Source organism: Monopterus albus, unplaced genomic scaffold, assembly GCF_001952655.1.
Source record: "Monopterus albus unplaced genomic scaffold, M_albus_1.0 scaffold4.1, whole genome shotgun sequence".
NCBI classification, from domain to species: domain Eukaryota; kingdom Metazoa; phylum Chordata; class Actinopteri; order Synbranchiformes; family Synbranchidae; genus Monopterus; species Monopterus albus.
The window spans coordinates 4,822,616-4,847,630 of NW_018127884.1; the positions used below are offsets into that span (position 1 = coordinate 4,822,616).

Below are 25,015 nucleotides of genomic sequence, written 5' to 3' on the forward strand. Positions count from 1 at the left end.
TTCTATGTACATTTGGTGAGACCTTTGATGGTGACTCTTCAGACACCAGTCATTAGGACAAACTCTGGTAGACATATCATGAAAACTAAAGAGCTACAAGCTAATTGCTGGTGATCATGACGCAAACCGTTTCCAGGGCAACATGAGTTTTAGAGTACCGCTCCAGCATTTCCTCATCTGTTTGCACTCACACCAGCAGGCTGACAATGCAGTCGCTGCATCCTGTTTCACTCTGCAGCCGGCCAAAAACAAAGTATCTCGCTCAACTTAACCCTTTCTACTGGTCCTATCATTAAAAAGAAGTATGATGAGAATTACTCAAAGAAGCCATCACCACAGCCAATTGTGGTCCAATAACAAACTAAACTTGAATCAGTACAATTTCCAAAACATAATTATTCTGCACATTGGAAACACCTGAAAAAGCTCCTTTTCACATAAAGGCAACATTCATAAATGCTGAATCAGCTCTTGATTTGACATTAATAAACATTCACCTATTCAGAGCTGTTGCATCAATGAAGAGTTGCTAAGCGATGATTCAGGACATCTTGGTCTTGATATCACAACTGTTGCACAAGCTCCTAGACACTGAGATTAACTTCACACGTCATTCTCCTTCAGTTAAACAGCAGCTCAGCTTCAGTCACATTATACCATAGTATTCAGCTCAATGTCACATGAACACCACTTTTGACTGAAAATGGCAATATGTCCATATTAATTTGGAATCCAAAATTTTAATTAATACCTGTATTATAAAAGAAACTGAAGATGCCACATGAGATTTTTACTGTTGTTTAACATGGAAAGATAGAAATTAATATCAGTAATATCGAAATTAACGTTTTCTTAAAACACACACACACAACCTTTACCTGGAGATAACTTTAGTCATAAAATTGCCTTTACATTAGTCTATTAAAACTAAATTTAGTCCTATATAATATGAATAAAAAGAACTAGCTAAAAATTTTGCCTAGCTCAAATTTTATTTGAATTAATATTATTTCCTACAAACAAGCTAAATAAAGAATATTATCTACAATTTAAAATTCTGTTATCTTGAGTATACATGATGCATCCAGATTATTCTTTATATAGTGAACTGTTTACAGCAAGATCGATGAAAAAGATGCCCATAACCAACATGTGGAGAATTTACTGTGTACTGGAAACTAAAACAGAGTGGTTGTGTTTCAGCTTACACACACACACACACACACACACACACACACACACAGCTTAGCTTGAACTCAGCTGGTTGCTCAGACAGTGGGTTGGTTTTGATATTAGAGAAGCAAAGGTAAAGAGCCAGCAGACACTTTCACTAAATGCATGGAGGCTTTCATCTCCACAGACAACACAGATACGAAGGCTGAGAATGCAAATAAGTATTAATGGTACATAAAGTATAATTTAAATAATAAATTACGTAAGGTACAATTTAATTAAGACCACCAACAAAAAATGCAGTTTTACATTCAAGCTGAAACTGATTGCAAGTACTACATAACCAGGCACTTTTTATAAACCTCAAAGTTAATATTAGATGGTAGACTATAAATCTACTGTTACATTTTAAACTAATTAATTTCCCTCTGTTGTCCTATAATAATGATGAGGGAGGATTTGTTCAAAGTAAACATTACATAACGAGCTCAATACACTTACAGCAATGAGCTGACAGCATCAGCCTTTATTCCTTCAGCAAAAAAAATGTAATTATAAAATAGGAAAATATTATTTTGAATACAAAATAAATGTAAAAGCCTATAGTTTTGTCCAATTTTCAGGATGAATAACCTAAGTAGTCTGAAGTACAGTTCTCCGTGGCACCTAAACACTTTCTATTGTATGCTGTGCGAAGACAGACAATTTCTCCTTTTCTCATCACTGCTAGAGGCAGACACTATACTCTACACGGTGATTAATAAGACTTGGCTCTTTTTTTTTTTCTTCTTTGCAATCACCCTATGGTACGTCACCGGGTTGTGACGTCAATGTTATATCATTCCACATGGCTTTACAGCAAGTGAACGTGACACCTGTGAGCTGCTCTGCGTTTTCACTGCTCTCCCCTTCCAACCTCTCCCTCTCTCTGCAGCCTGCCTGGTTCTTGTCTGGATGGGAGCTTAGTTAAATGTATTATTTACCCTTGCCTGCCCCCATGGAGTGGTAGCCACACACACAAACGCAGACACACACAAAAAGGGGCGGCAGGGGGAGGCTCTAAGATCTTTCTCATGAAAGAATCTTATTTCAACTTTTTTTCTTCATGTCAAATAACTAAGTGTGTCTAACAGAGATGTGCTGACACAATTTTGTAGAAGAACAGGCTGAAATTCAGGTTCAATAATAAAAGCACTGTTTTGGAAAACCGCGACTTATAATAAATGTTTTTAATGGCTGACAACAACAAAATATGCAGGAGACCATCTGTAAATATGTGCCTCATTTGCAAAAAGTGCTAACCCGATTTGGTGTCTCAATTTGTGTCCTCAGTCATGGTGCAAAGTGATCCTGCAATAAAAATACCAAATACAAAATTTTACAAGACTCACAATGCCGCAATTATACAGTTCCCTAACCTCTTCAAGTATTTTACTAAAGAAGAATGTAACTCAACAGATTGACACACTTAATGCAATAAATCTAGGATTCAGGGATCCAGACCCCTGGCACTTGCAGTCAGTCCATAAACCTTTGGTTGTGTAAAAGGCCTTAATCTGCTGTGGCAGCACAAAAAACTGAGACTTGAAATTATCTGAGCAACAATTAACATCAAGTACAAGTGGAATAAGCCAAACAAAAAGGAATTATTTTCTCCAGCAAAAAAGGGATGTGTTCATATGGTTGTACTGGATTTTTCTGTTTTCATATGTAAATTCAGTTATGTTTGCACCTGAGACAGAAGCCTTTGTCCTGTTTTATGATGTTGGAATGAAGAGTCTAAACACTGTTTCAATACAGTAGAGAAGGCTAAAATGGCAGCAACTGTGAAGGGTTTTTGTTCCTGGTGGTCACTTTGACATTTGTAAGCATGACACAACAATAAAAAGACATGCTCAGCTAAAGACTCTACCACCATACACTAACATAACACTTGAACGTAAACAGAGGAGCGCAATAATTTTTTTAAATTATACTTGTTACATTTAAGTTAATAAAAATATACAGTAACTGTATGAAATAGACACATAATATTACTTGATATTAACCACGAATGGAATCAAAATCGCATCACGGCGTATTTTGCAGCATCTGCAAACATCGGATCACTGGCAACGAGAAACGATATGGAAATCCAAAGCTAATTAAAGATGTTTGGTGATGGGACGTCAAAGACAATGGGATTTTATGACCTACTGAGGGACTACTGTTAAAAATTATTTTAAAAGCCTTTGCTGACAAAATCTATTAAACATTAGTAAAATTCTAGAGTCCCACAATGTTATACAAACAACACCTTGAAGTTAAAAATGACTTTGAGAATGATGTAAGAGACGAGCATCAGTGTGTTTAATCTGTGTAAAGACTAGTGTTGGTTGACGTGTGTGCCATCAGACAGCTGCAAGTGATCAGTGTGCTAGTGTTTGTTATAACATGCAGCACTCATTTGTAAGCTCAGCCTTTCAAAATTAAACTTCTGAAAAGCTTGTGGTCTGTGGCAATGTGCAGATACTTAAAAACAATAGCAGTGTGCTGAAATAAGTGACTGTGGAAACTTTGATGGGCTGAAGAAAAACCAGATTTTAGTAAAGTACAGTGAAAGTCACTTTTACCCAATTTATCATTTTACAGTGTAACCTCTGCATTTACATACTGTACCTTAAATTGCATTTTAATCAACTATATAACAGGTTTAGCCTATACAGACAATAACAAATCAGTAGCCTACTGCTGAATTGATATATGCAATATTTCCGATAGCAGAGAAAACTTTCGGCAGTACATGTAACATTTTACAGCCTCTGAGTTTTCTTACAACTTATACATACTGTATATTAGGCCCCATTCCTCAAACTGCTTACCCAGTAAATCTGGAGAAAACCTTACTGACTTGGTTAATGATATTAATGTGCAGTACCTTTGGCATGATTGATACACTATGAGCTAAATAATGGCACATATCGTGAGGCATTGAGGTTCACCAGCAGTTTCATGTTGCTAAGTCATGTTAAAGGGTGAATAACATTAAATTCTATGGCATATTATGCCCTGGTAGGCTAGTGGTTAAGGCGCAGCGCTCTCGCCGCTGCTGCCTGGGTTTGAATCAGGGTTGCGTCAGGAAGGGCATCCGGCGTAAAACACGTGCCAAATGTCAACATGCGAGTCGTCACTGTGACGATTCGCTGTGGCGATCCCTAAAAACGGGAAAAGGTGAAAGTGACTTTCTTTCATTATGCCAACTAACATGTCACTACCACAGAGATTTTATGAGCCTCTCTCCTGACTTCAATAAGCGAACTGTTCTAATATGTTCTACATCCATGAAACACAGACCTATGTGAGTCGCTGAACATGAACAAATGAATGACTTAGTGACCATTCCAAAGATCACTCATCAGATCTGCCAGGCTTGAGAAGACCTGATGGATCTAAGAGCTTCATCACATCTGATGAGGGCGCACCGACACCTGTGGCCATATAACAAATACAGGGGGCTTCACAACCAAACAAAAGGGCAACGACAGTCATGGCTGTCATGAAATTTATATGCCGGTTATAATACAAAATTAACAGCTGTTCAATATGGGTAAAAAGAGAAATTAAACTCCTGATAGGGTCCTTTTCACCAATTAAAGTTATCCGCTTTGCTTTCCAAGCAAGAATAATATTGATGTAGTTACCTTTAGTAAAATATACTGTATAATCCACACAAAGTGAAAAGACTGGTTAAACTGTTGACAGTGTGTTTGGGAGTGTCCAGTTAAATGATTTTAACAAATACCTGACCATTAATTAAAAAGAAAAAGAAAAATCCATAGCTATAGCAGGTGTAACAACACTTGTCAAAAGGTTGAGGATGTTCTATATATTGTGATTCCGATTTCAAATGATTTTTAAACTGTACATAAAGCCAAAACTACACAACCATTTCTCATGGTTGTGTAGAGAAATGGGGGTTTACTGTGTGTGTGTGTGTGAGGGAAGATGAAAGCATGAGTGTCATCACCAGTGAACCCAGAGTGGCTCCTTTTGAATCTTCCTTTGTGTCCCTTTTTACATACCCCTCATGCAGAAACTGTTAGTTTTTTTTAATCAATCACCTTTATTTTGCCAAGTATGTTACACACACAAGGAATTTGTTTCCGGTACATAACTGAGGCAGCCATCTGCGGCGCCAACTCACACAGATGGCTCTAACCATTGGGGGCAACCTGGGAGTTCAGTGGGTTGCCCCAGGACACTTCGACATGTGGACTGTAGGCACCGAGATTCAAACCACCGACCTTCTGGTTGGGAGACAACTGCTCTACCCACTGAACCACAGTCGCCCCCATGCACAATAGCAATCATGTTACAAATTACTGTCTCTTATGCTCGGTTAATAGTTTAATAGGAAAATTTGGTGCTATCACTATATAAAATGTGAAACATTTTCATAATCTTAAACAATAACTTTTTTTAATATACATCTACAACACTTCTTCCAAACAGTATACGCTAGACAACTAATATTGTAAGCTGACAAATACACCAGTGAGTAAGCTCTAACCCAGCATGCAACAGGCACAACACACCACACAAGTTGCCTGAAAGCTGCATCATAGGGCTGACGCCTACAGGTACACAGACACACTTATCCAAAAATTCACAACTAACGAATGTGCCTGATTAGAATCAGGGAAATCAGAGGTAATCCATTCAAGATGGTAAATTATGGAGTATTTGTGTTGTCCTTTTTTTTAATCTATAATCACTATCTTGTAATTTAACTTCTTATCTATTAATTTGGATTATTATGCAAGTTAGATAATCAGCTGATATGATGGCAGGACTAGGCATGATCTACAATCTCTTATCCACCAATTTTACATGTTTTTGTTCGTTCACGTATTTTCTAGTTTTTCTCTACAGTATAGTTTACACATAAAGACTTTTTAACATAGTCTGCTTGGGGATGTGGGCCAGTCGAAAACATGGAACCTGAAACAGACGACTAATGTAGCAATTACAAAACTGCATGGTTGTCCAAAAAAACAAACAAAAAAACAATGTCCTTTTCAACTTAAAAAGCATAATGTGTAGTACTTTTAGTGCAGCACATGCTATACCTGCCTGAAAGAACACTGAAAAACTGTTACACATAAAGAGGGAGCCATTTAGTTTTACTCAAGACACTGCGACACTTTGACCAGCGGACCAATTTGTTTTAACTTGAAGATTGAAGTCTTGAGGCACCGGTCCCTGAATATTTTGACAGTGATGTACATTTTAAGTTGTTGGTCAAGTAATTAAATATATAATTTCTTACTTTCTCACTCATTTTCATAACACAAAGTACATTCTGGGATCTAATGTTTCTGTGTCTCATTGAATAAAGCAAAGAGGTGAAATTGTGTGGCAGACACATAAGGGTTTTAAAGTTAGTGGTCATATTTCTACAGATTCTTGAATGGTCCTCCCTGTTTTTCTGTTTTATTTTTCATGCACTATTAAGGCCTAACTCAGTATACCTACTAATCTGCTAATGGCCTAAAACACAATGAAGTGAAAAACAACTCATGGAAATAGCGCAGCGGAGACAAACTGCCTATACATTTTTTTTAGTTCTCTTATCATTTCTAACAAAGCTCGAAGGACACAAAAACAATATGTGTGAGCTGATGGCCTGGCATCCACTAAAGTGCAGGTTTCCTTTTTAAAAACATGGCTCAGGAATAATGGTGACAATAATGTTAGCATTTGTCTACATTGTTCTACACAGAAATTACATTTTTGTGTCCACAAGATATTGTAACCAACATGATGGTCCTTATTTTGCATGGATATCACTTGACACAGGTGTATTGGTTTACAGAACCAATGCAAAGTATAAGGGAGCGGCACTTTGCTACTGCATGTAAACTGTTTTTATACTGCTTGTAAGGGATTGTGCATACGAGCAAATAAACGAAAAAGAAACACACACTGGACATGGACTGTGGACACTGAATAATCCTTGCGAGAGCTCCCCATCATTTTGTTTTGTTGACTGCTCCAGACATAGGAGAATATAGGCCACGCCACCTGTGCCATTACTCTGACAGCATGATACACTGTAGATGAGTGCTCACATTTAAATGTATATAATCTCTGTTTAAAAACGTAAAAAAAATGGAGCCCATGTAAGGAAATTGTATGCAATAGCATACTGAGTGTTGATATGTACATGCTATAGACTGGGGCATTTAAATAACTGATTGAAATGCAATTTTAAGTAACCTTGGACAAAGTCCTTGTTTGATATTTATAACAGAGGTAGGCCCATCATAACACTGCAAACAATAGTGTTGGATAGCCCTACACATGGTTAGATTCACCCCACCAGCTAATAATCTGTTATAGCAAAGTCAGAATCATAACAATGTTCTCTTTACCTGAAATGTTTATCTTTACTTCAAGTAATTTACTTTTTGCTGATGATTTGGGGAAACAGCTTTGCTCTGTAAGGGAATGTTTTTCTGTAGTTTAGTTTATTTTGTGTGTGTCTTTTCGTGACATTGCACTGGGTGTTTTCCTCTTCCCATGCACATGTGTACTCGGGGTAGCTGGTCACAGGGCCTAGGATTACTTTTGCAACTAACAAACGTGGTCCTGCTTCGGAAGACCTACCTGTTCTCTGGATATACAGGGTAACGAGGGTCTGCGAGGCGTTTTACAACTGCCATAATAGCTGGTCGACGTCTCCCCAAGCGAAACACAGCTGGACCTTCTCCTAGGTCTGATCACAGGGACTTTTTCCTCCGCGCTGGAGATCCCACTCGGTGCTTCCGTCCACGGATAATAACGGTCAAAACTGAGCCCCAACAGGGACCCAGAAACAGAAGGGCGGTCTGAGCAGTGCAGGCAGACCGCTCAAACTTGTGAAAGAAACAAGCCACACAATGCTGGCAAAGACCAGTATAAGGACACTGTGTTTGAGTTTGAGAGTGGGGATCAGTGTGAGCAGACCTACACATCCCAACACGAATAACAACCTGCCCACCATTTGCATCTGGTGTTGGTCCTCTCCCCACTGCAAAAACCGCAAAACCAAAAAATCCCCGAGGTAACACGATGCTGGTAGTGAAAGGAGCCAACATTTGCTGCTCTCTTTCTTTCTTCTCCTCAGGTAAAACGTTAAAAAGAAGAAAGCACATCCTATGCTGAATAAAGGACTAATGGACTGGGAGAAGCCCAACAAAAAAGTCCGCAAATCCCAAAGCAAGTCACTTTGCAAGCTCCTAGAAATGAGAAAAGAAGCCGCGAAAATTACAAACGCGCCGACGTATAGGGCAGAAACCTTAAACAGTTTTGAATTAACAATATCTTCGTTGCAAAACTTGCACACGTTAAACAAAAATCCCTTCGGAAGGTCCTGTTTCAGGGGGGTGACGCAGCTCTTCACATAGCCGTTTCTGAAGCCCTCTGAGCTGTTTACACTTCCAGCTCCGTCGTGGTGCCTTATTTTACTGTGCAATACCTCTCCTTCCTCCCGAGCAGCCATGGCTCGACTGTGACTCCTCGTATCCACTCAAAAGTCCCCCTCTTCTACTATTCACGCCGTGTTAACGCTGAACTACATGACAGCAAACGCACTCCATGGTCACTCAAACGTGCTCCAACACTTGGACTAAAGAAAGAAGGTGAGATGTTGTTTTTACAGCAACGGAGCTCTCTGTCGCCCCCAACAGGCCACAGCCCAGACCTCATGCGCTGTATCCGTCAATTATCATACCCCGACGCTGCAAATAATGAGGAAACTTTTTAAACGTTCTCATTTACTAAACTATCACTACAGTTGTAGGTTAACAGGTTTACCCTCCAATCCTTCAGATAGGCTAAATTCCTTGTGTTTATGTTATTATCAACACTGGCGAAAAGTAGGATATAGGCCTATTTAAGTACAATTTTGAGGCACTAATTTCATTTTCTGCTATACTTCATACTTTGATGTCACTATATTTCATAAACAATCATTGTACTTTTTGCTCCACTACATTTATCTGATCACATTAGGCTACATTTCAAAATCTGGTTAACTATACAAAATAGGCTAGAGTATTGTGTCTTTGAGGGTGAGAGACACTTGGTGGGATGCCCCATAATGCCTGGGGCAGTGGTTTTGTCAGGGCAGTTCAGAGTGCAGTGCTGTGATGTGTGTGCTGTGCTGTTAGTGTGTTTGAATAAAAGAGAAAAAGACAAACTCTGGTCTTCTGACCCATACTTCACCCAGCCAATGTTATACTGTTGTCAGAAGTGGGATCTCCAGAGAGAATGACATCACTCTGGGAGGTCAACAAACTTATTGTCCAGCTGGAAGAAGAGGTAACTCTACCAACCAGAGCAGTAACCCAGTAGCTGCTGTGAGATTGCAGCAGGCAGACATGGGGGAGGAAGCAGCTGTCTAGATTACTGCTAGGAGAGCAGCTGAGTGACACAGAGAGGAGTGTTACTGCTGTGGGGAGTTGGGACACATGGCTCGCTACTGCCCAGCACCTGCACCACGGAGCCCAGCACCCTCCGGACAGCTCATCTATTTGCAACCTGCCACAACTGAGAGCTGGCCACATGGGCCAGCAGCATAGACTATACCTGGACTGTGAGCTGAATGGCACCAAATGTCGTGCCTTAATGGACATGGGATCCACCATCTCGCTGATGTGCCCAGGGATGGAAGGGGCCAAGACCCTTGGTGCACCACCAAGCATCACATCAGAGAGGAGGCATAGAGTGACTGCTGCTGACCACACCACTGACCACTGATTTGGGCTGGTCAGTATTGTCACAGTATTCAAGATCCATGTATCACTGGCCTTGACCTGCTGTGGGAGTGGGGGGCCATGGTGGATGTGGTCTGGGGCTATGCTCTGCCTAGGTGCAGATGGTGTGGCTCTCCACACTGCTGTTAGGGAAGGGCTGTGCCCAACCAGAAACACTGGAACAGCCAGCCAGAGGGTCATCTACACCACTAGGGCCAGCCAGGGGCTTGTCCCCGCATATGAACCTTTACCAGGCCGGGTCTGTACAGCTGGCGAAGGCTCGTACGAGAGGAGTTACGGAAGGAAGAAGAGCTGACGAGGTCAATGCATGAATGACCTGGACACTGCCACAGGACAGGCAGCAATCTCACAGGCTGTTTCCCCCTGCAAGCAGAGGTGGGTGACAGACTTGTACCATATCTGCCTGTGGCTTCAGCTGAGGGAGAGTTGGACAATGGGAGTCAGCCATGAGCTCCAGGTCGCTCTCCACTACTAGTGGCTGTGCTGCCCAGGAGCCACCAGAGAAGACTCAGCACCAATGCAGTAATCCCCTGACACATAAGAGACTTTGCTATGACTGCGGTTACTGAGGACAGTTAAACACCCAGGTGGGGGTTGTGTAGAGTCGGGGGCGGAGACATACGTGGTGGGAGGCCCCATAATGCCCAGGGCGGTGTGTATGTAGTTTAGGGGGATTTTGGCAGGGCAGTTCAGTGTGCAGTGTTGTGTTGTGTTCAGTGTGCTGTGCTGTTGGTGTGTGTGAATAAAAGAGAAATAGAGAAGCTTTGGTCTCCCTTACCATTAAAGTAAAGATACCAAACCTAACAATGAATTTAACTTACTACACTGTGTGCACAATTATTAGGCAAGTTGTATTTTTGAGGATTAATTTTGTTATTGCACAACTACAGTGCTCTTGGTCAATCCAAAATGTTAACAAACCCTCAAACCTGAACATTTAAGTAGTAAAAGTGAAGTAAGTTTTGGCTTTCTACCATTATTAGGCAACTATTAGTGTGCAGAATTATCATGCAACTAAATAAGAAACAAAGATTTTCCCATGTCACTTTTTTATTTTCACCTGTTAAAGTGAGAATAATAAACAAACTCATAATTTACAAATAAAGAGTTCTGAAAATCCAAACAGAAAACCTCAGTGACCAATATAACCACCCTTCTTTTCAATAACAGTCACAAGCCTTCCATTCACAGAGTCAGTCAGTTTTTTGATCTGGTCAGAATCAACTTTTTGTGCATACTGGCCAGCCACGCAGTGGAGTACTTTGATGCATGTGATGGAGCGTTGTCTTGCATAAAAATCAAAGTCTTCTTGAAAGATGCAGACTTTTTCCTGTACCACTGCTTGAAGAAAGTGTCTTCTAAAAATTGGCAGTAGGTCTGAGAGTTGATTTTGAGTCCATTTTCAACCCGAAAAGGTCCAACTAGCTCATCTTTAATAATACCAGCCCATACCAGTACCCCACCTCCACCTTGCTGGCGTCTGAGTCGAAGTGGAGCTCTGTGTCTGTTACTGATCCAACCACGGGCCCATCCATCTGGTCCATCAAGAGTCACTGTCATCTCATCAGTCCACAAAACCTTTGAAAAATCTGTCTTCAGATATTTCTTGGCCCATTCTTGACGTTTCAACTTATGTGTCTTGTTCAGAGGTGGTCGGGTTTCAGCCTTTCTTACCTTGGCCATGTCTCTGAGAACTGAACACCTTGTACTTCTTGACACTCCAGGTAGGTTGCAGTTGTGGAATATGGCAGCACTGGAGGATAATGGGTTCCTGGTAGCTTCATATTTGATTCTTCTCAAATCTCTGGTGGTTAATTTGCGTCTTTTCTTCTCAACACGTTTCTGGCGACCCTGGTGACTATTTGCTATAAAATGTTTGATGGTTTTGTGATCACGCCCCAATATCTTAGATATTTCAAGAGTGCTGCATCCCTGTGAAAGGCTTTTTACAATTTTTGACTTTTCAGAGTCAGTTAAATCTATTTTTTGGCCCATTTTTCCAGAGGAGAACATTCTGCCTAATAATTATGCACACCTTGATATAGGGTGTTGATCTCCTTAGGCCACACCCTCCCTCGTTACACTAAAACACATCACCTGATATGCATTAAGTCCAATAAGCGTTCAAGTTTATACTACTTGGAGTTGGAAATTATGGATAAAATGATGATATGGTCAAAATACTCACTTGCCTAATAATTGTGCACACATTGTAATGAGTATTGTTTGTGACATAGAGCTCCATGGTCCTCAGAAAACTATTAAATATATAATGGGACCACAATGAAGCACAGGGGTGACATATTTTTTTGTATAATGATGAAAATGGCTCATGCTGATTGTTTTTGTGCAGACAGTACTTCTGAAGGATTAAATAAATTGTTGGTTTGGTGTTTTAATTTGGATTTGTTGATGGTAATAACAAAATGATAAACCAATCAGTGTCATATTAATCGTTCACCTTAATAATGTTATTTGTGGTTTTGAGTTCTGGAAGTTTAGAGAAACAACATATTCCAGAAATTTGACATTTGCTTAGATGTCTTTGATTTGCTATATATTGGTAAGTAAAGAATAGAAGACAATGTCTGAATGGAAGATTTTCAACCATTCACTCTGAGGCTAGGATTCATTCAAGTTTCTGTGCATTTACTGTGTCAGTAGCTAAGCTTCCATTGGAGGGTGCTGTTGTGCTGTTTTGGCGGCGCCCAAATGTAATTATGTTTTAGGTCAGTATTGTGTGTGGCTTTTCTACATTACACTGTAAATTGTTTGTTTGGGTTTGTGATACAGGGGTCAAGTCTGAAGAAGACTGTAACAACGTTTTTAAACATTTTGGCACAGGGCACTTCTACAAGACACTGAATTACTGTAATAAAGCTGGGGTGATGTTGAATTGAAAGCGTTTTTGAGCGCCCTGTGTTTTGCGCATTCGTTTTTTTCTGTGTATGGTGCTTGACCCTTCTGGCGCACGGTAGCAGTGATGTGGCTCGGAAAGTAGTTTTCCACGTCACTAGGAAGTAGCAGAGAGCCGAGCGGAGGCGAGGAAGCAGTTCGTGTAAAGGAGCTTCTGCAGATTTTTAGAGATTTGAATATCCAAAACTGGATATTGAAGGGTACTCTGAAGAATAAGTCGTCTATTTAGGTATGTTATATTTCTTGTATTTAACCGAGATGAGCGATGTTTTGTTTCCTTACCCTTGGTGACTGTTAGCTAGCTAACGTTACTGTCCTCCATTTCATAGCTAGACTGGGTAAAAGCTAAGCTGGCATCAGGTAGTTAATGGTCCCCAGTTAGCAGCTGAAAATATGTCTAAACTTAATATAATGGTATGAATAGTCAGCGACTTAAATGATGTCTGCGTTTTATTGAAAATTTGCTGCACAACTGTTGGTTCGTATGCAGGTAGTGCCATTAGCGCTAACAGAAGATTCAGTGTTGTCGGAGGGTGTTGTAAGACTGCGCGTCCCAGTTTCACGACTGACTTAACATTGCAACTAAGCTGATTTAGCTGTTTTTGATGCTTGTGGGATAATAGTGGTCTAGTTTTGCAGTGAAGTAGCAGGAAGTATAGCTGGGAAAATGTCTGAACCTTGTAAACGTGACATTTTATATCCTGTAAAGTTGCGTAGGCTAAATAAAAGTTCCAATTTTAACGTTACCACACTGGAGAAACCTTCAATTACCTGTGAAAATTAAAAGTATTATGTTCTTAAGCCATCAGTAGCAGTAGTACTTTATTATCACTATCAAAGCAGTCAGTGAGTAAGCTCAAATTCTATACGATGTAAGCTTCACATTTTCTGCTGCTTGTAAAATAACTTCCATGCGTTTTGTGTGTAAGATCTTAATCTTTAAACTAACTACAGCTGTCAGATTCGTGTAGTGTAGTAAAAGAGTATATTTTCTTCTGAATTGTTGTGAATACTTCAATACAGGTACCTAAAATGTGTACTTGTTTACAGTACTTGAGTAAATACTCTCCACTGCCATCTCTTGAAATATTGTAAGACAGCAAGAGTAAATAAACTTTTCTTTTTGTGATTGATCAACAGAGCTGTGATGACTGTACTGTTAGCACCTTTAATGCAGACCAACAGTTTAACTTTTATCTAATACCCTGGTTGACCAGGCCTTTATTATTGGAATGTTTTGTTTGATGTAACACACATGCAGATTTACTCCTGGCATGTGATGCAGCATATGGGATTTGTGAACAAATAGCACAGGAGAAACAGCATAAAGTAATATAATATAACTCAAATGCACAAGCCTTTATTAGTTTCTTGCATTCACGAGGGTTTATAATATCAGATAATTTTTTAATTGGTTGATCCACTTGCACTAAAGCAATGTGTTCTGCATTTCTTTAAAGACCTTTTTAACTTGGATGTAAATTTGCTTTCAATTTTGCAGCACATAAACCTACACACGCTTTTTAGTTTAATGGTTAGGCTCACAAATTTTATCGCTCTTTCCTCCTGTACTTACTGGACTGCCTAATGTGCTTTCAGTCAGCTGCTGTAAAGGAAATGAAATGTGAATCCCACATGCTTTATTTCATTTAATGCATGTAGTAGATTTATCCTGTTTTGTTTCTGCAGCTTTTGTTCAGTCTATGTGGACATCTTTGCGGTTATAACCCACATTTCTTACATTTGCAATTATGTTTTTTGTGTAATGTTTACTAAAGCTACTTTTTTCTCTTTTGTAGGTGTAATCCAGTGAGTGAAGTTCATCGGGATTCTTCTAAACAGATACAAGCTGAGCAGCAAAATGACGGCTGCAGAGAATGTTTGTTACACTTTGATCAATGTTCCCTCTGACTCAGAGCCACCTTCTGAAGTCAGCCTAAAAGCAGATTTAGGTAACTATTCTTAATATTAACTTACATAGCTGCTGTTAAACCTGTTTCCTCATTCAAATAAATAAACAATGCGGAGGGAAAATATCCATTTCTAAAACGTCTCTCTCTTTGCTTCAATACAGTGGAAATGTTTGGAATTTAATTTGTAGTTCTCACAGCATTGAAAAAATATCCAGAAAACCTGGTGCCAATGTTGGACACATTTTCAAATTACCACTTAGATTTATTGCTTATCAAAATACAAATCACTTGATATTCTCAAACTAATAATTTAGCTAAATTTTTATGGCTGCTGCTAATGAATATTCTTCTTTCAATTTATTTGTCAGCTATTTTACAGATTAGTCAATTAAATGATTATTTTCCTCAAAACATGTCCCAGGAAACACAATATGCACAAACCATAGACTGTATAAAAGAAGCCATGATCATGGCACATCACACACTGACACTGTCAGTCGATGTAGAATGGGCCCAGCCTAAACATTTTCCCAAACACTTATTCAGTGGAAATTTAAAGGTAGCAGGCAGAGGACTGTATGGTTTTAATAATGAGTTTAGCAGCTATAAGGACAAAAGATATTCTCCCAAGTAATCATAATTTAATAAACATAAATAGGCAGCACTAACAGTGGTTTGGCCTTTTCTGGTGGTTCATCATTCAGAATGGTGCCTGTGTGTTTTCTCTACAGGTGCTTAGGCATGCTGCTGTGCTTTGCTAGCGAAACTTTGCACAGTGTACAAACCACCTACTGGTTTGCTGATAATTTTAAGTACTCCTGTATTTTCTCAGTTTTGGGTCTTTGGAAATTTTTAAACTCACCCTCTTGCAGCCACCATGACTTTGTAAAGCTAGTTTGTACTGGAGCCAAAAATGACATAAGAACACAGCAGTTATGTAGTGATCATCATCTTCTGTGGATTTTACTGGCACTTGACAACCAGCTACACATTGATATTGAAGAAAACCATTTGTTTTGGTAAATGACTAATGTGCTTTAGAAGTAAAGAAGTTAAGAAAAAAAACAGTTAAAAATATCGATGCCGAATCACTTTCAAAGTTGATGTAATCGATTATGACAATTAATTGTGGCAGCCCTAAATTTTTTTTCCAGAAATGTTTTAGGTGAACATATGTAAATATCATAATGCATGCATAAGGCCATGTTCATAGTAATAACAATGGTATTAATCATTCTATCAATCATCCTACAGAAAAGGGTGAGATCAAGGCAAGGACTGAAGCCCTGAAGAAGGTCATAATAATGATCCTGAATGGTGAGAAGTTGCCAGGACTGCTGATGACCATAATCCGCTTTGTACTGCCACTTCAGGATCACACCATTAAGAAGCTGTTGCTCGTATTCTGGGAGATTGTTCCCAAAACAACTCCAGATGGCAAGCTGCTACAGGAGATGATTCTTGTCTGTGACGCCTACAGAAAGGTAAACCAACTAACACACTAACAGTGTGATCACTAAAAAGATCGATCAACTCATTCTGAACAGTTAAGATGTTCTTTCTATCATTAGACACTATGTGTAAGAGCAGGGAACAGAATGTTTATAACAACAGTGTAAAACAGAATTTATTTTGTTTATTAAAATGGTAAATATTAGGGAAAATTAATTTTGTTTATTAAAATGGTAAATATTATACAAATACATATACATTGGAAGGGACTGCTGAATCCACCACACTGTTTCTAGTAAGCTTCCACTAATTCCTGATCTAAGAGCTGAATTTTGTGCTTATTTTAACTATTATGTTACAGTAGTATATCTTTTGAAATGGTAAGTTTGGTAGACATGATGGTTTTATTAATAACATTTTTTTGAAAATTTCCCAGTAATCATGTGAAACCTTTCTTTCAATTTCAGGACCTGCAGCATCCCAATGAGTTCATTCGTGGCTCCACTCTGCGTTTCCTGTGCAAGCTGAAGGAGTCTGAGTTGCTTGAGCCTCTCATGCCAGCAATCCGGGCGTGCCTGGAGCACCGTCACAGCTATGTGCGCCGCAATGCTGTCCTGGCCATTTACACCATCTATAGGTACCGACTATTAAATGTTTTATGTTCAGTTGCTTTTCTGCACATACTCCATTAAATAATGAACAACAAGCAACTGATGATATCCATTTCTTTTAGGAACTTTGAACATCTCATTCCAGATGCCCCAGAGTTGATCCATGATTTTCTTGTCAATGAGAAAGATGCCAGCTGTAAGAGAAATGCTTTCATGATGCTCATTCATGCAGATCAGGTTTGTAGCACATCATCCTTCTTTTACTGTTTCCACTGTTGTGCCCTGCTAGACCTACACTATCTGTTTCCAAAGGCTAACTTATATTGCATTGCTCACATTTCCACACCTTACAGGATCGAGCTCTGGATTACCTCAGCACATGTATTGACCAAGTTCACACTTTTGGCGACATTCTTCAGCTTGTCATCGTGGAGCTTATTTACAAAGTGAGTCAAGGCTTTTGCTGGCCTAACTTTGGCTAGTCTAGCTTTGTAGCGCAATGGCACACTACCAGAAGAGGTTCGTGTCTTATGATATATCTGAGATGGTGCTGTTTGTTCTCTGTTAGGTTTGCCATGCTAACCCCTCAGAACGTGCCCGGTTCATACGTTGCATCTACAACTTGCTGCAATCCTCCAGTCCAGCTGTTAAATATGAGGCTGCTGGCACTCTCGTAACTCTCTCCAGTGCTCCCACAGCTATAAAGGTACAATTCCAGGGTTTTGTCCATAATCTTGTGTATGTCGTATACTGTTTATTATGTAGTGACATCTCACTACAGTGGATCTAAAATCAGTGGTGTCTTTCTTTGATCCATTGCAGTCTCTTATGCATTCTGTGCATTGTTGAATTGCAGGCTGCTGCCCAGTGCTACATTGATTTGATCATCAAGGAGAGTGACAACAATGTGAAGCTGATTGTTCTTGATCGTCTTATTGAACTGAAGGAGCAACCCACTCACGAGCGTGTGCTCCAGGTACTTTGAATTTTGGCTGTGTGTAGTTTTTACTGCAGTTGATAAATAAAATTTAGTGCCTTGTTAACTACAAAGACCTTTGCTCTAGTATTAAAGTATTAAAAATATACCAACATTTCAGCCCTACTGAATATAGAAATAAAAAAACTTTTGCCCATTAAATTTATTACGTATTAAGAGACCTAAACAAGATGTAGTCAATTTTATAGAGTCAAAAGCAGCAGAAAAAGTCACAATTTCACAGATGTAATTTTATTATGAGACTGTACTTGTTTTCTCCACCTACGGTGTAAAGACTTAATTTGTTTGCCAACGATGCCTTTTTTTTTTATTCAGGACCTTGTGATGGACATTCTGCGTGTTCTCACCACTCCTGACCTGGAAGTCAGAAAGAAGACCTTGCAGCTGGCACTCGACCTTGTTTCATCTCGCAATGTAGAAGAGGTTAGTGGTGTGCACAATATAGTCATGATTTTGTTGTTTTCATGTCCTTGACACAGAGAAAACACAAATCTACTGTAAATATCTATTTGTTTTGCAGTTAGTGATCGTTTTGAAGAAAGAGGTAATCAAGACAAACAACGTAACAGAACATGAGGACACTGATAAGTACAGGCAGCTGTTGGTGCGCACTCTCCACTCTTGCAGTGTACGTTTTCCTGACATGGCGGCCAATGTCATACCTGTGGTGAGTTCCCGATTATTTCGGCACATTGAAAAGAAGATGCTCTTGACATTTCTTATATTTCATAGCTTTTTTTTTTTTTAGAGACCCAAATGATGGTTTATAAATATATATTAAGACTTCTGTGTGTTTATATGACTTACAGCTGATGGAATTCCTAAGTGACACTAATGAGGCAGCTGCTGCTGATGTACTGGAGTTTGTGCGAGAGGCCATCCAGAGATTTGACAACTTGAGACCCCTCATCATTGAGAAGATGTTGGAAGTCTTTCATGCCATCAAAACTGTCAAGTGAGTTTGAATAAAGCACACTCAGGGGTATATTATGCAGCACCTTTCTTAATCTTTTGTTTCTCTCCTAATGGTTATAAAAAGCAGGTCAAATTTGGGTTACTTTATTTGATTTAGGAAAATGGGAAAGTCAGTCAATGATTAAGTAACTCTTTATTAATTCAGTGGTTAATAATGAGAATGCTCTGAGTCAACCGATTTGACCTGCCAGTTTGAGCATGCTTATTAATTATCTGTTGGGTGCTTGTTTTTATCAGAATTACATCACTTAAGAAGTTCATGTGATGTGATAAGGAAACAATAAAATGTACAATACCGGTTAGCTGTTAAGTTTTAGCAGCTGGGCACTTTATATGAGGAATGAAAATCATGCCATAAAACTGTGTCATAGACTTGGCTGAGTTTTGTCATTAGTGCTGTGGTGACAAAGATCATAAACACAGTATTACATACAGAAGTATGCAACAAATATTTGTGACATTTGTTGCCATTTTTGTGTTTCAGGATCTATAGGGGAGCGCTGTGGATCTTGGGAGAATATTGCAGCACCAAGGAAGATATCCAGAATGTGATGACAGAAGTACGCAGGTCCTTGGGAGAGGTACGCCTGTCTATTTTAGAATTTAATGTGATACATGTTTATCAGTTAGTAACAAATATCTGACATTTGCATCCTTCTTGGACAGATCCCGATTGTAGAAAATGAGATAAAGAAAGAAACAGGAGAGGTGAAGCCAGAGGATGAAGTCAGTGTAGCTCCAGCCCAGAAGCTGGTGACAGAGATGGGCACCTATGTGACACAGAGTGCCCTCAGCTCCTCCAGGCCTTCAAAGAAAGAGGAGGACAGGTAAGTGCTGCACAGTGTGGTGCAATTAGCTCATAAGTTCATGTCTTATATGGAGTTAGGTCATCTTACCATCCAGTTCACTGGAGCACTGATTTTGTTGTTCCAGACCTCCGCTCAGAGGCTTCTTGATGGATGGAGACTTCTATGTGGCAGCCTCCCTTGCCACCACACTAACCAAAGTGGCCTTGCGCTATGTTGACATTGTTCAAGACAAAAAGAAACAAAATGTAAGTTGTCCTGTCTTCACTTCATTTCACAGAAAGGCAAACACCTTTTTACAAATCATTTAACCAAATGCCACTTCCTCTAATCCCTTCTCTCTGTTCTTGTTAGTCATTCGTTGCAGAGGCTATGCTGATAATGGTCACTGTCCTGCACCTGGGCAAGTCTTCTCTGCCCAAGAAGCCAATTACAGACGATGATGTGGACCGTATCTCGCTGTGCCTGAAGGTCCTGTCAGAGTGCTCGCCACTCATGAATGACATTTTCAACAAAGAGTGCCGCAGATCTTTGTCACATATGCTGACTGTCAGACTGGAGGAAGAGAAACTGTCACAGAAGGTAATTACAGCTGTTCCAGAGAGATGAATAGGTAACCTCCTGACAGTCGGCCATAGCTGAAGCATCATCACCAGTACAGGAAGTAAACAAATCTTTGCTGAAAATTGAATATTTTGGGAGACTGTGCTTTTATTGCACATGTGCATTTAGAACACAATATGAGTTTATAAGTCAACAAAATTTTGTTTTCATCCATTCATGATACATGTGTGCTAACTATAGGCTGCATTATCTCCCCAGAAATAACCATATGTGTTTATTTTTTCTGACCACAGAAAGAGTCTGAGAAACGTAATGTAACAGTGCAGGCAGACGACCCCATCACCTTCATGCAGCTGACAGCCAAAAATGAGATGAATTCTAAGGAGGATCAGTTCGAGCTCAGTCTGCTGGCTGCTATGGGCAGCGCTCAGAGGAAGGAGGCTGCTGATCCCCTGGCTTCAAAACTCAACAAGGTACACCACAAGCCTGACAGAAATCTTACCATCAAGAGAACTGGAAATTACACTGAGAAACTCTAATATGGGGCTGTGTGGCATTTGCTCCAGAGGATCATGCTATTTTCGATTGCACAGTTGGAAAGAACACTGTTTTTCTTGTTTACTGTTTATTGTACATTCTATAGTCTGCAATTTAGTTGCAGAAATTGACTCAATATTTCATTTTTTTTATTTGGCTGTGGGTACTATTGCTTTTGGTACAATGACTCTCAGCAATGAAAAGCTTTTTCATCCCACTGCTGCCTAAGTTTTTGTCATGCTGTAAAATCCCTGTTAGAATGTGAGACCTTTTATTTGCCTACATTGAGGAAATAATTGCACTTAGGTGTATTAATTATTTTCTAATTAAATGCAGTGTATTTTTGTCCAACCTAGGTGACGCAGCTGACAGGCTTCTCAGACCCAGTGTATGCTGAAGCCTATGTTCACGTCAACCAGTATGACATTGTGCTGGATGTGTTAGTGGTCAACCAAACCAGTGATACTCTCCAGAACTGCACCCTAGAACTGGCCACTTTAGGTGCGTCTAGTTAATTTTCTGCCTCCCTGGATAAATGTACAGGTTCATGCTAGTCACGGTTGCAGCATTGTATTATGTACACATTTCACTAAACAGGATTCTATCATTCCTACAGGAGATCTCAAGTTGGTTGAGAAGCCTTCACCTCTAACTCTGGCCCCTCATGATTTTGCTAATATTAAAGCCAATGTCAAGGTGGCTTCTACTGAGAATGGCATTATATTTGGCAACATTGGTAAGAGACAGCTTTATAATTCAGCTCATGTTGTGTTTGCTTTGATTTGTGTCACCAGAGCATGTCTTCTCATTTGCGGCGATGTTTGATTCTTTCTTCCCAGTCTATGATGTGTCAGGAGCTGCTAGCGATAGAAACTGCGTCGTCCTCAGTGACATCCACATTGACATCATGGACTACATCCAGCCAGCCTCCTGCACCGATGCTGAATTCAGACAGATGTGGGCAGAGTTTGAGTGGGAAAACAAGGTAAGCTTTGTGTTTCTGCTTTAAAAATACACCTTTGTTAAGCATCAAAAGTCAGGCATGTTTCTAAGGTTGGTTGTTCTGTCTTAACTATTTTTTAAGGGACCGTGTTGATTTACACAAATTAACAATATTAGGAAGATTAAAAAAAAAAACAAACATGACCACTGAAGATGGTGCTTAAGGAGTTTTTTTCTCTGATAGGTGACAGTCAACACCAACATCACTGATCTGAACGAGTACCTCCAGCATATCCTCAAGTCCACCAACATGAAGTGTCTGACTCCTGAAAAGGTTGGTATGAGATGTTTCATACAGCAGAACAAAGGAAACGGGTTTGAAAGCTGGCAGGATGTAAATACAAATGAAATGGGCAGTTAAAACTGTTGGTGCCTGTACATGTTGGCAGATGGCCTTTATAGTGGTCCTCTTATAACAGTCATTGCCAGGTCCTTCATATTAAATGAAGTCTATCAAAACTTCTCTTTTTTTCTTTTATGTCTCATCCCCCAGGCGCTGTCCGGCTTCTGCGGCTTCATGGCTGCCAACCTTTATGCTCGTTCTATCTTTGGAGAAGATGCACTGGCTAACGTCAGCATTGAGAAACCCATCCACCTGGGGCCTGAGGCATCTGTCAATGGACATATACGCATCAGAGCCAAAAGTCAGGTGGGTCAGAGCTGCTGTACCACAAACCTTTGCACATATGGGAAGCAAAGGTTTGGTGAACTTTTATTTTCCCTCTACTCAGGCAATGTGAACAATTCATTTGGGAACATTTAAATTAATATATGAAATAGCCTATTACATGTGACTTTATACTAATGCTTATTGCTCTTAGCAGTATGTATCGTTTGTTAATATAGTCTGTTACAATGAATTCTCCCCTTTTCCCTCCTCAGGGGATGGCATTGAGTCTTGGTGACAAAATCAACCTCTCCCAAAAGAAGACAAATGTCTGAGTTCTGATTCGGCTGATCTCTCAGACCTGCTCTTCACTTGTATTGTTCATTTACAGCCTTTTCATCACAGCAGATTAAGAACTCTATGTGGTCAGCTGCTTCTGTGCTGTTTTTTTTTATATCTATCTAAAAAAATGTATCTAAGTAATGTTTAATGTTTAATTTTCAAAAAGGTATTAAAAGAATGAGAAAACTTTGCTTCATTCTGTATTCTTTAAGTCTTAGCCCATACTGTAATTTAGGACATTTTACACTACGTTTCATTAGTTCCCATGATTTCATGTTTGAAATAAAAATGTGGACAAATGTTGTTTTGTCAGCTTCCCATGTCTAAATTGTGAAGTTAAGATTAAAATTAACTATGAGAAAGAGTTCTGAGAAGTTGTACTGAACATGTGGCATGATTGTCTATGTTTAGTAAATGATTCCATAAAGACTTGTTACTGTCACCCATAGCTGGTTGCATCCCAAAGTGAAGTGACTCCTGCCTTGAGGTCCTGCTGTGTCCAGCTTCATAGCTCTAGGCTCTAATTAGAATTCCTCAGATGCCTTTAAATGACCTTTCCTGGGCAAAGATATGGTTTCTTTTAACCCAGGATAATACATTACACCAATTTCAAAGCTACTTTCAGAACCATCTGCAAGTTTTACCGTCTGTGTGATAATGAGATGGAGATGTATTAGCATTAGAACAGATCTACATATTTCACTTGCCCTCCTGTGGTGGGAAAAGGGACATTTCTGAGTATATGCCACATTAAAGGGTCACAACTGGCCACACATTTACAATATCTGTGAAAACGGTCTCTCTAAGGGGTTAGATAACCTCTAGAGTCCCTGCGTCCTCATATGAGGACCGCACAGCTTGGGTTTCCAAAGCTCAGGACTCTAGAGGATAAAGGTTAAAAGGTGGGTTTGGGGTTAGAACTTTATTTGGCAACACTGTCAGAGCCAAGCTACTATGTGCAGTGTACAGCCTCTTAGATTTACAGTAGCTATTACGTTCAGGTTTGTAAACCCTGAAAGCTAACATTTGAGCTTTTTCATCCTGTGTTTCTGCAATGATTTTTCTAATTGGCAAACTGTTGAGTAGTTAGAAAGTAATCAACAAAGGTTAACATGCTTGTCCTCAATACTTTAAACCCACATAGGTGAGACTGAAGCTTTAGCAACAATATCGGTACTGTAGATCCATGTGTGTGAACCATTTTTATTTACTCTGAGCTGCAGATCCAGTTTCTCTCTTGTGACACTGGGTGGCGCCACAGGTTCTCCAGCAGTGATGTAGCTGAGAGTGACAAATGTGAGTTCACAGAGTATATTATTAGAATATATTTTGAGCAAGTAAAGTCAGCATCTTTCACTGAGTAGTTTTCCAAAGCACAAATCTTTATAATGGAAAGTTTATGTAAAGAAACAAAACCAAAATGCAGTTTAGGTTTGCATTATAATTATTGTGCGTGATACATTTGATAGTGTGCTCTTTACATGTGCAGGCTGTGACAGGAGTTTGGCTGCAGGGATGTGTGATATCTCAGGACAGGGCAGGGGGAAGGTGGACTAGTGCTGTGCGCGGCTCTGTGTACGCGCGCGCGTGCGCTTGAGTAGGAGGGTGTTGAAGCAGTCACACAGCTTGTAAGGGCCCCTAGCGCCAGACATTAGTACTGACCTGGTTGATTACTATACTATCGGAGCCACATCTTGAACATCGCAGTGCTATCGAGGCTGAAACACGGTCAGGCCTATGGACAGCTGCCCGTAGCTCCGGGAGCCCTGTCTACTTATCCGTGCACAATACGGACAAGACCGACGAGTCATTTTGGCACCTTTTTGCGCTCCGGCGTCTCCACTGCAGGGTCTCTTCAGTTCACAGGAAAAAAGTGCGTGTTTGCTGCTCACTCGTGTTTCGGCAGCGGCAGCGGCGGCGGCGAGCGCAGCGAAGTGTCCTCGATGGCTGGCTGGAAGGACGGCTCGGTGCAGGAGAAGTATCGGCTTTTTTTGGGCGGGGGGGGGGGGGGGGGGGGGGAGCCAATCCCCGCTGACATTGGGCAACAGGCAGGGTCCACCCTGGACAGGTCACCAGTCTATCACAGGGCTGACACTTAAGAGACAGACCGAGACAAAACAGCAGAGAGCAAATGGCAGTGAACCTTATGAAGCTTGTTTTAACACATTGTAATGGAACTTGTATCAATTAACTTTCTGTCTACTGTGAAGTAGAAGAGCTCAAGCATGTCTGAAGCTTGTTAATGCTGCTGCTGCCGTAGAGTTAGCAATCTGTCTGCATGTTCGAATTCCATACAGTTTACATCACACTGTCCCCACATAG

The 25,015-nt window shown here is 40.1% G+C and overlaps 3 protein-coding genes across 3 annotated transcripts in view; 2 read left to right on the forward strand and 1 right to left on the reverse strand.

Moving 5' to 3' along the window:
* Positions 1–8,873, reverse strand: part of pde3b (phosphodiesterase 3B) — a 46,334-nt gene extending 37,461 nt beyond the window's left edge. Inside the window, 2 exon segments of the mRNA XM_020606289.1 lie at positions 7,822–8,029; positions 8,031–8,873. Coding sequence (XP_020461945.1) covers positions 7,822–8,029; positions 8,031–8,695 — 873 coding nt within the window. The 5' untranslated portion in view covers positions 8,696–8,873.
* A 4,069-nt stretch (positions 8,874–12,942) lies between these two features.
* On the forward strand, positions 12,943–22,884 carry copb1 (COPI coat complex subunit beta 1). The gene is made up of 22 exons (XM_020610573.1): positions 12,943–13,116; positions 14,687–14,839; positions 16,055–16,284; positions 16,720–16,889; positions 16,986–17,100; positions 17,217–17,309; positions 17,432–17,569; positions 17,720–17,839; positions 18,176–18,283; positions 18,381–18,527; positions 18,670–18,815; positions 19,320–19,416; positions 19,502–19,662; positions 19,769–19,889; positions 19,996–20,223; positions 20,499–20,678; positions 21,099–21,243; positions 21,359–21,478; positions 21,582–21,727; positions 21,929–22,018; positions 22,238–22,393; positions 22,627–22,884. The coding sequence occupies exons 2-22, from the start codon at positions 14,749–14,751 to the stop codon at positions 22,684–22,686; spliced, it is 2,862 nt and encodes a 953-aa protein (XP_020466229.1). The 5' UTR covers positions 12,943–13,116; positions 14,687–14,748; the 3' UTR covers positions 22,687–22,884.
* A 1,416-nt stretch (positions 22,885–24,300) lies between these two features.
* The window catches only part of rras2 (RAS related 2), a 29,368-nt gene continuing 28,653 nt past the window's right edge, over positions 24,301–25,015 (forward strand). The window contains exon 1 of the mRNA XM_020609939.1: positions 24,301–24,691. Coding sequence (XP_020465595.1) covers positions 24,637–24,691 — 55 coding nt within the window. The 5' untranslated portion in view covers positions 24,301–24,636. The remainder of the gene's footprint in view (positions 24,692–25,015) is intronic.